The sequence below is a fragment of the Sinocyclocheilus rhinocerous genome, unplaced genomic scaffold (genome assembly GCF_001515625.1).
Source record: "Sinocyclocheilus rhinocerous isolate Xijiao unplaced genomic scaffold, SAMN03320098_v1.1 scaffold5334, whole genome shotgun sequence".
In the NCBI taxonomy this organism is placed as follows: domain Eukaryota; kingdom Metazoa; phylum Chordata; class Actinopteri; order Cypriniformes; family Cyprinidae; genus Sinocyclocheilus; species Sinocyclocheilus rhinocerous.
This window is the reverse complement of record NW_015629070.1, coordinates 34,810-46,552: the sequence shown is the minus strand read 5'-3', so window position 1 is coordinate 46,552 and position 11,743 is coordinate 34,810. Positions and strand designations below refer to the sequence as shown.

Here is an 11,743-nt window from a genome sequence, read left to right as displayed (position 1 = left end):
TGTTTGCTTAGCAATCAGCAAAAACTGCATATATCACACCCCATAAAAAACTGCATATAGTACACCCCGCAGACGTCACCTTCAGTGAGACGAGTGCATGTTGCAACTATATTAAAGAATCCGTCCGAACGCCATACTTGCCAGGTCCAAGGCGTAGATTAGACCCACGACGTGAGCAGTAGCCTGGCGCACTAAAAATATAAGCGGGAGAATGTTATCATTGCAAAGTGGTCAGGCTATGTCTTGTTTATTCCACAAAACGTATGGATAAGCTGTTTGATTTATAATTATTAGATTATTTTAAAATTTCACTTACCTTGCTGTGCATGAACATAGCTGTTCCTTAATTTGTGTGTTTCTCATTTGAATGGTCAGCGTATGAGGCGGCTGGCTGCTTGCGCTGGGACCTACAGGCTTTAGCTTCAATTTTGATGAAATTATTCTCTAATCGGTTGCATATTATGTCGTGGATATATCCCTCGAATGCATACTGCAGTCCCTTTTGTCTTGCTCTCTCAGATATTTCACCTGTTCGCCAAAAATTACTAATTATCTCCTTGGGAATGTCTGACACCGGTGCATACATACTGTAATAGACGTGCCAGGCGCGAAAGCTTGTCAGGCGTAGCAACAAAGGAGGGCGGGGCTTAGCGAAGGGTCAATTGGGACGGTCCTCGTCGCGCCGCCGTGACGCAATCGGCCTTCAAATGCAGCCTTCTTAGGACGCGGGCTGTGTCCGAAATCGCCCCCCTATACCCTTAAATAGGGCACTATTACCTAAAATTCGATGGCACCGTTTTTGCATTCGAATGTGGATTTTTTTATTTATTCGACGAATATTCGAAATTCGATTTTTTTTTTGTTAACAGCCCTACTCTGGACAGAGTTCAGCAGCTGAGTAATGTGCTGCTCTCGTTGTTAATCCATCTGAACAACAGCCCTCTGAAATGACACCATTCTCAGACTTTCTCATGATCTTAAAAATCCTTTTGATTAATAGGCTTTTGCTTAGACACCTGAAATGTGTTTTGTAGACAAATAGGAACTGTGCTCAAGCATGAATTTCTTACAAAACTGACCAATGTTACAGTATACACGACCTCCTTCTGTAATGTTAATGTCAAAGGTAAATGCATGCCTTAATTATTATTTTTTTAAAGTCAGAACTGTGTCCATCTTATTTGCTAGTGATATGCATTACAGATATCTTATTATGCCAGCCACTGACTTATTTTTCTTATAGCAATATTACAGAACACCTTACCAAGTACTGCAACCGCCTCCTACTCACAGATTTCCTCTCTGCCTTAGATCTTTTGATTCCACCCCATTTGGCATACCACAGTCCTATTTCTCGACCCTTCAAATGGGGTGGATGTTTGCCTCTTCCACCTCCTCCTCCTCCTCTTCCTCTTCGTCCCCCTCCATGTCCCTGCTCTTCTCTTGAGTCCCAGTGGGAGCTCCTTGTGTATCCTCCACCTCCGCTGGATCCAGCCTCTCCATCCCACCTGGAACCTCCATCTCCGAACCGCCGACTCCCTCCTCTCCGACCACGTCTATTACCATACTCATGATTCATGCCGCTGGACTGATAAAGCACTGGACAACGAACCCATTAACCAGAGCCGCTGCTGTAGTTCTGATGCAGGTTCAAAGATGATAAAGTGTTCAGATGCCACTGAATGTCGTTTATTCCTACGTTTTACATTCCAACATAACGTTATTTTCTCAAATATCTGTACTGTCTTCTTTTTGTAGTGTTTATTGGCGGTGGGCAAGCCAACTTTTGGTGCATTACCGCCACCAACTGAACTGGAGTGTGGAGTGACAATGAGAAGGCTTTATAAAAATAAATAAAATTACATACAATTATTCCTTATATTCTCATGAAGATTCCCGTGTCTATTAGATAACTTATTATCATTCTTCTGAATTTTCTATTACCTAATATTAGTTCTAATGTCATATTATTTGCACCTTCTGATTGTATCTTTGTTTCCAGCATCTGTCTCTCTTTGCTATATGCTCTACACTGTAATAAAATATGCTCAACTGTTTCAATGTCGCCACAAGATCTACATAATTTTCTGTACTGTCATACATATATGACGAACAGGTTTTAGCCAAGGCGACTAATAATGACGTCTTGGAGTGCGATTGGTGCTGGCTGCGCATGCGCTGTAAATCAAAATTCAAAGCAATGCTGCTGTCACTTGATTTTTTTCCTCTCCTCCCCCAAATCCTAATCAATTATAGATAGACTTGAGGTATAACAAAAAAGACGTAATCTTGTTTTTATTATTATGTCTATTCAATTTTTAAATATATTCTAAATTGAAATATGGTGCTATGACAGGCCTATATATCAGCTCATTTGGTTGACTTTGATAGATTTATAATTTTAACAACTGTGGAAACGTGTCATCAGTGTCTGTGAAAAGGGTCCATTTTAAGAAATGTAAGCTCCCCATGTGTTAGCTTCAAAATTTAGAGGGTACATTTTCTAAAAAAAAAAAAATTCATGTACAGTGTGCATTAATTGCATTTTATTAATCGTACAGAAATCAAATTTGAGGTCATTAAATTATATCACATATTAAAATGTATCATAATGATGAGAATTAAGACACACTTGTAAAGACAACACAATATGAATGTAACTAGGCCAGGACATGGAAGCATGTTCACTTATTATTATTATTATTTACCTTAAAAACTGCTTAATCCAGCCTAGCATATGGTTTTAGCTAGTTTTAGCATGTCTCCCAGTCTGACCAGAAGAAAAGTGGCCAAATAGCCAACAGCTATTAAGTATTTATTTATTTATTTAAAAATGACTGCAGGCATCATAATACCATCGGAACACTAAAGGATGTCCTTTTGTATTGTTCAGTGGCTGCACTCACCCATGTAAGTGACTTAAAGAATGAATGCATCCAAGATCACCTTAACCTATATCTTTGAAAAATCCCCCATTTTATTCCACTATCATTTGGAATATAGTCAATTAACAATGTAACAAATTGTTCTTGTTATAACATAAAACCACACACACACACACACACACAAATAAAAGGCTTTCCAAAGCAGCAGTGTCATGGTGAATACTTGTAATGTTCATCTCAAGACCTAGAGACATTAATTATGTTCACACATCTACCTTGATTGTGTAATCTTATAGATAAATCTCCAAGTCTAAGAGAAGTTGTCTCCTGTTTTCATGCTGTATTGCAGTGCACATATTGTCATTACTGTCTTGTTTAAAGGCAGTGTAGCAGAGGCAGGGATTAACAAGGAGGTGTAACAGCAACTGTTTTAACAGAAAGCAGGGAGATAATTAGAACCCTGTGGAGTTGTGATGGGAGAACTGCGTGGGAAAGGTGCTGAGGACTTATCCTGCGGAAGTTTCCTGACCCTGTCATGAAATATGTATTAGATCTTTACCATCACAGCAAGTCCTCATTTTTAAATGAACCTACACCTACCATTCTTTCTCTTGTGCTCTCTTTCTGGCTCTGTCCACACATTCTACCACAAACATACTCACACCTTTTACTTTTAATTTCATTTTCAAGAAAATGTGTAAAGTAAAAAAATAACATTACCTGCTTGAAACTAGACCTTTTTTTACTCCGAGGCCCCCACATTGTCCACAAAATTATTAAAATTAAAAAGTGTACATTCATTATAAAAACTCCAATGAAATTTTAAGATTTTATGAACAGCCTGCTAAAACACTAGCATAGTGTCAGACTCTGGGCCAGGTTTTGTGTGTGTCTTTGCTCCCTATGTGCTCCGTCATCCAGTTTCTCTGTCTCGTGTTTTGAGTTCATTGTTCCCAGGTGTTTCCAATGTTAATTGTCATTAGTTCCAGGTGTCCCTTGTCTTCCCCTCGTCAGTTCCTGTGTATTTAAAGTGTGTTCTTGTCCTTTGTCAGTCGTTAAACGTCATCCTGTCCTCCTGATGTGTCGAGTCCTGTGATCTCCAGCCTTTGTTTAATAAACCATTTTGAGTTCCTTTACTCCGTGTCTCCTTGCTCCTTCATTCCTCGTGTGTGTGAACCGTGACACATAGTTGCTCACAGGCTTTTGTTTTGTTTTGTTTTTGGATGCTTCTGTCTGGCTTAACCAGCTAGATTTCTAGTCATCCAGCTTCACAACAAAGATTGTGCTAGCTTACCAGCCAGTCGCTATACCAAACTAACAGCATGTAAACTCAACTTAATCTATTCAAAAAAAAAAAGATATATGTATAATGGCTAGGATACTAGCATGTGTTTTAGATACTAGAAAAAGCTTTACACGCTGGCTAACTTTACACTCCACCCACAGACCAATGGTATTACTCTGAAGCTTAAGTCTTTACATTATTAAGCAGTCAAAGGAGTTGGGGGTCTCTGACATTGATGGCTGTGAAGAGAGTGTGTGTGTGTGTTTCATGTCTGTCAGTGAGGGATTAAAAGGTGTTATTTTAGGATAAATGTGGTACAGAAGCAGGAAGTATAGGAGCTTGTGACTTTTGACTTGCCATCACATTAGAAACCTTATAAAATCACAAAAATTCCATTAACAAATAAAATGCATAGTTTTTTTTCCCGTATATATGTATTTCACTTTATGAAGTGAAAAACGTAATAGGGGAGACACAAATTGTATAAATATTTCTCATTTGTCTATTTATTTTTGTTTGTTTACCCAAAGTATAAAAATATAGTTTTGAGGAATTCTATTTATATTCCAGTTCTAAATATGGCAATTAAAATCTAAGAATATTCGAATAAAGAAAATGATTATATTCATATATATATTTATATATATATATATAGGGGGGGGTGCATGGTTCTTGAAGCCGTGGTTATATTTCATATATTGATGAAAGTTTTAGAGAGGCATGTGGATAATAAAGGTACTTGTAAAAGTTTAGTCTTGCAGGGAAATAAAAAAAAATAATGTCAAGGATTCTGAAGTGAAAAACTTAATAGGGGAGACTCAAATTGTATAAATATTTCTCATTTGTCTGTTTATTTATTTTTGTTTGTTTACCCAAAGTATACAAATATAGTTTTGAGGAATTCTATTTATATTCTAGTTCTAAATAAGGCAATTAAAATCTAAGAATATTCTAATTAAGAAAATGATTAAAAAAACATTTGTGCAGTAGAACATAACTTTGTTTAAAAGAAGTACACTTTCTCATGCTTTTAAAAAAGAAGACCTTATTATGGAAATAATATACTTTAAATGTACTTTTTCTTGAATGCACACTGAATGTAATGTTTTCATACTTAATTGTATGTTAATTGCAATTAAATGAAAATTAATTTTAGTTTAAACACAATTAGCTGAATTTTGTGCTTTTTGACCCAAGTAGGACTTAAGTATATCTTTATATGTAATTTCATAATGAGTTTTATTGTCTTAAAAAATATACTTTCATGTAATTTCTGTTGAAACTTGTGTCATGTATTTGAAAATGTTTGTAATTACACATCTGTCATGATGAAGTTGCAATTTAGCATATTTAAAATGCATTTATAACTTTAAATGAAATATCAAATAACGCTACAATTTTGTCAATCAACACATCAAAATAGGTATACTTAAAATCAAGACTTTATAATAAGCAAAAAGATTATTAAAATATAACAATTAAAATATAACAATAAAAATTGATGAAAGTGTACTTTCTTTAAGTACACTTAAATTACATACTGGTATTACATTTAGTACTGTTTTTAATACACTTTTAAGATGTAAAATACATTTATTACAATTAAATTCACTTCTTTTTCAAACGAGAATGACTAAAAACCTTTTTTTAATTACCGAGATATTGACTGTGACAACTAGCTCCATACTCCCCTACACTAAGCAAATAGTAAATTATTTTACTATAGTATGGAGACATTTAAAAAAACAAAAACAAACAACTGCATTAGTGGATATCGAACCGTTTCTGTCCTTACACAAAATGGAAGCTATAACTTTGCAAGAGTAGTTATCTCAAAAACATTAGGTATCCAGACATGGTTATTTCTGTCCCATTTGCAGATGTGGATAATTTATAAAGAGACCATGGGAGTTGGTTCAGTGAAGAGCTGTTGAATACAAATGGGAATAAACCCATCTACACTCTTGAATGAGGCAATTTTCTGTAAATAAATCTTTAATGAGAACACTGGATAGATGAAAATATTTTGTAGCATTATGCCTCAGCTATTTTGCTGCTTGAAAACACAAGGCTAAGACAAATAATCTGCTATTCTGAATACATAACACACACATATATATATATATAAACACACACACACACACACACAGACATTTGACATTTAAAAAACAAGAAATCATATGTACAGTGAATTATTAAGAGTTATTAGAGCTACATGAGCCTCCACGAATGGCCTTTGCATTTAATTTTCACATTTTTAAATAGTAGATTCACATACTGATACAGCAGAGCTCAAATGAAAAGCAGCGTAATCATGCCTTCATTTTACTGGGATCCACTGAATCGTCCATGAATGGTCCATTTGAGAGCTGAATATATGCCAGTATTAAATGCAAGCGAGTGGCCAGGGTCATGTTTCTGATTGCAGAAGCAGTGCGCTGAAAATTCCTAAGTAGCTCAAAAATGAGCACATTCGCACACAAATTAACACCTAAAATAGGCTCATGCATCACGCTCACATCTACATTTGTGGAATGTTCCATTGACAGAATCTCTTTCGCTTTTTCTCAGCAGTCATGTCTGGAATGCATATAAAGCAGAAAGTAAATTCAGGGCATTAGTACAATGAAAAAGATGTAGAAATACCCACATACAGAAGCAAGCATACATACAGCTATCAGCATTTACATATTCATACATACTAAGATTGCAATTAAAGGAATATTTTGGGCCTAATGCAAGTAATCAACAGCATTTGTGGCATTACATGTGACATGTTGAATAATTAATTTTCACTTTTTTCCTAGTTTTCTTTAAAGGGGATGTCTTATGCTATTTCATGCGTTCTGACTTATTTAAAGTGCTAAAGAGTTGGATTCTCATGCTAAACATGACCAAAGTCTCAAAAAACGAGTTGGACATATTTCTGTGCCAAAGACACTACTTCGGGGTTTGTTTAAGTTTCAGAAAGTTTTTTTTTTTTTTGAGTATGGCCCTGTATGACATCATAAAAGTCAGGATCCGATTCTGGATCAGATATATATATGGCTGGATCTGATTTTTAGCCATATTTAAGTCAATTAAGTTTTTGTTCCTGTTTTGTTTATGTTGATGTCACAGCTTGCAGATGATTGCTACAAATGCTTTGCGTGCTTGTGACTCTTTAGCTCCGCCCACGGCACGCCCCCAGGATCTCGACTGCTTGACTGAGAAGCGGTACATCTGTATCTGTCTTTAATAAATCTGACAAAACTAAAGACTCTTCAGAGATATGAAGGATGCAATAATACTGTATAGGTACACAAGATCAACATGAGATTGGCAGAAACTGTGTGTGGTATGTCCGCTTTGAAAAAAAAAGGTTTTAGGTGTTGTTTTCTTTGCAGTGAAATTTACACAAAAGAGATTTGTCTGTTTTTATCACACTGTTTAATTTTTTTTTTTTTTTTGAGTATGGCCCTGTATGACATCATAAAAGTCAGGATCCGATTCTGGATCAGATATATATATGGCTGGATCTGATTTTTAGCCATATTTAAGTCAATTAAGTTTTTGTTCCTGTTTTGTTTATGTTGATGTCACAGCTTGCAGATGATTGCTACAAATGCTTTGCGTGCTTGTGACTCTTTAGCTCCGCCCACGGCACGCCCCCAGGATCTCGACTGCTTGACTGAGAAGCGGTACATCTGTATCTGTCTTTAATAAATCTGACAAAACTAAAGACTCTTCAGAGATATGAAGGATGCAATAATACTGTATAGGTACACAAGATCAACATGAGATTGGCAGAAACTGTGTGTGGTATGTCCGCTTTGAAAAAAAAAAGGTTTTAGGTGTTGTTTTCTTTGCAGTGAAATTTACACAAAAGAGATTTGTCTGTGTTTTTATCACACTGTTTAATTTTTGGTTGATTATTTTAACATTTACATTTTAACATTCACATCTTTTAAATTTTTTTTAAGTCTCTCTGTAATCCAGATGTCTGCTTTTTTTTTTTTAAAGAATAGGAGGGACAAAATCAACATTATGCCACAAGTGCAAGTTAACTTGTGCTGAATCCAGAACATTCCTTTAAACAGTCACACACACATTAGACAACACAGTAAGGGAATACACCTTGACTGTTTTATGCAGAGCAACATAATAATAATTTAAAAAAAAATTGCGATGTACACATTTGGAATGTTTTATTTCAGTATGCCGTATGGTTTCTGCCTGAGCTAGAATAATAAAATGTATTAATTTGAGTTTTTTCCTTGCACACACGCCCTCACAATCCTGTTCGTTGTCTTTCTCACCACAAACGCACATACTGGTTCACAGTATTTATCCTTCTCTATTCAACTCTCTTCTCAAGCTTTTCTGTCTATGCACTTACATTTGCATTCAATAAATGACAGAATATCTGAGAAGCGAGTTAAGTCCATTCTTCCTTCTTTGTACCCAATAACCTTCCTTTCAGCATATACGTCACTTTCATCCACTCAAGGGCTTCAGCTTTATTCTCCAAAGCTTCATTCAAACTAAGACATCTCCACTTCTAACCATCTGAGAGTAACCATTACTGTCGTAACCCCCTGATCTATCATTCCTGAGGCTTGAAATCAAGGGCAAATCTGAAAAACCAACTCTTTGTCTCATTTTGAGATTTGTTGCATCTCTGATCACATTTTAGTTACATTTCCCTTTCCAAACCTCCAGCTCTTCCTTATGGCATGCTAACCTTTAATTTTAATTCTAAAGTCATTTACTACATCTCATCATGCGTCCAGCCTATTTTTATCCCACAATTGCTTACTAAAGCAAACAGTTTAGCAGACAAATGCCTCTCCTGTGATTCCTTAAACTGGATTTTCACATTGCGACATCTGATCTCGCTGCTTACTCTAGTTGTGCTTTATGATAATATTTTTAAGTCTGGTTGCTTTAATCTACCATGACCTTGCAACTCTATGAGCCTTTATCACAATATTTCATCCAAACCTTCTATACTTCTTCCTAGGGATTTCTCAGCCCATTGGCCTATCCTGGTGTTTCTGGTTATTTCAGTTCCCCTGATCACCTGCCTGCCTCCTATAGGCTTCATTAAGCAGCTGTATCTCTTCCTGGTAACCTCCAGCCTCCTGGTGCTGTCTCCGGCTGTTCTGTCTATGCGCTTCCACTGTATCTGGAATGTGGATGTTAATGTTGTCCGCATCCGGGTTACATGTGGGGATCAGCAGCGAGTATGAGGCTGTTTCACCTAGGTCACACGAGACAAAGCGGTTCTCACGACGAGAGTAGCGTAGTGAAGGTGAGCGTGCGTGTGTGGATGACTGGCTGATGTTGGAGACAATAGACACGCTGTCCATGGCCTCCTCATTGTCGCAGATCTCCAGAACCTCCAGGTGAATTTTTACGTTGGTGTCTGCGACTCCACCCCCAACTCCAACTCCACCACCCCCAGTGCTAGAGTTATGCTCTTCAGCGCTAGGTTCGTGACCCACCGATTTGGAGCGGTACACCTCGACTTTCTTGGCGTTGTTGGGGGAGATCTTCAGGCCATCGCTACTGACTTCATAGGTGGAGAGGGACAGTGTTTTGCCCGTGGGGGCATGGAGGGAAACGGTGCCCTGGAAGGCACATAATGGAATGGCCAACCCAGCCGTGGATCTCTGTTTGGAAATGAACAGACAGAGAGACATGTTGTCAAGTCAAGTGTCAAACAATATGATACACAAAGACACATACACATACACACACACACACACACACACACAAACAAAATGGAAACTTAAGTTTAAAGGGTTAGTTCACCCAAAAATGAAAATTAGCCCATGTTTTACTCACCCTCAAGGCATCCTAGGTGTATATGACTTTCTTCTTTCAGACGAATCCAATTGGAGTTATATTAAAAATTGTCCTTGCTCTTCCAAGCTTTATAATGGCATGAGCGGGTGTTTTTGTTCAACCGTCCAAAAGGAGTCAAATAAAGCACATCCATCCATATTAAACGTGCCTCACACAGCTCCGGGGGGTGAATAAAGCCTTCCTGTAGCAAATCGATGCAGTTTTGTAAAAAAAAAAAAAATCCACATTTAAAACGATATAAACAGTTTTGTGTAACTTTCGTTAACTGTCGTACACGCGTTCATGAGAGACTGCCTTTCCGGTGTATGCACCGGACATAGGCATAGCGCATGTGCGTGTGAGTCTCGCGAAAACCAATGTTTGTTTACAGGAGCAAAGGAAGCAAAGTTTCCTTATTTTACCAAGGAAAAACTCCTCTTGGCTTATATCGAAATGCTCCGACATTTTTCTTTACAAATCCTCATTTTGTACATCTAATTCATGACCGGCGTTTTGTTACTGTCTCTCCACTGCGCTTCCGCGGTTCATCACTAATCACGGGCGCTTGTGCTACGCCTACATCATCCGCCGGAATGGCTTCCACGTATGTCAGTTAGCAGAAGTGAAAGAAAGGTGTTTATAAAGTTTTAAATATGGATATTTTTCTTACAAAAATCGATTTGCTACAGGAGGCTTTTATTCATCACCCGGAGCTGTGTGAGGCACGTTTTGATATGGATGGATGCGCTTTATTTGACTACTTTTGGACTGTTGAACAAAAACACATGACATTATAGAGCTTGGAAGAGCAAGTAAAATTTTACCCTAACTCAGATTGGATTTGTCTGAAAGAACAAATTCATATATACCTAGGATGCCTTAAGGGTGAGTAAAACATGGACTAATTTTCATTTTTGGGTGAACTAACTCTTTAAATGCTGCTTTAAAATGTAAAATAATGAAAATACTGAAGAAAAAAAAATCTAAGAAATGCCAAAGTTACAGCTTACAGGGAAAGAGTCATCAATTTAATTAATGATAAAAATCAAGCATACACTATGAATACTCAAAATTGATTAGTCAAAAAATGCAAAGCCATATATTTTTGAAATGTAATTTATGCAATTTAAACATGATATTTTATAATAATTATTTTAAAGTTACCTTATGGAAGAAAAATAATGCCACATGTCTTTGAAAAAAACAAAAAACAAAACGTTGAATAGCACTAACTGAAAAAAATAATGCATTGCATTAACAGTGCTTGCATTTTAATGCCTTGTATTTTCAGGGCTTGCATTTTTAGGTCCTGCAATTTAACATAGTTATTTATTTAAGCTATGAATATTTCAATTCAAAATATTTCACACGCATTTTCATAATTAAAAATTCAATAATTCATATTCACCTTCCAGAATTCACTTCCAAAATATTCAATCTGTTTAAAAATACGATGTATAATATTCGACAGGCAAATTTCTGTCTATTTTATTTGACTTTCCAAATTCACTTCCACAAATTCAGTGGTTAAAATTCGAATGCTGTTGATGAAGACCAAAGCAACAGGTGGATTAAGTCATTCATTCACAAAAAACGATCTGCAGAAATGGCGCAAGCGCTAAGTAGAAGTTTTGATTATCGGGGCCAGTATAAACATGTGGAAAAGCTGATTGTGTGTATGTTTAATTCAACATCTTCGCTGTTTCCCGTAGCCTACATGTAAGCAGCTTTCTCTACCACATAG

At 36.6% G+C, this 11,743-nt stretch overlaps 1 protein-coding gene across 1 annotated transcript in view; it reads right to left on the bottom strand.

Moving 5' to 3' along the window:
* Positions 1–8,350: 8,350 nt before the first annotated feature.
* Positions 8,351–11,743, bottom strand: part of LOC107738785 (probable G-protein coupled receptor 149) — a 19,084-nt gene continuing 15,691 nt past the window's right edge. The window contains exon 4 of the mRNA XM_016550629.1: positions 8,351–9,824. Within this exon, the coding sequence (XP_016406115.1) occupies positions 9,216–9,824 (609 nt within the window). The 3' untranslated portion in view covers positions 8,351–9,215. The remainder of the gene's footprint in view (positions 9,825–11,743) is intronic.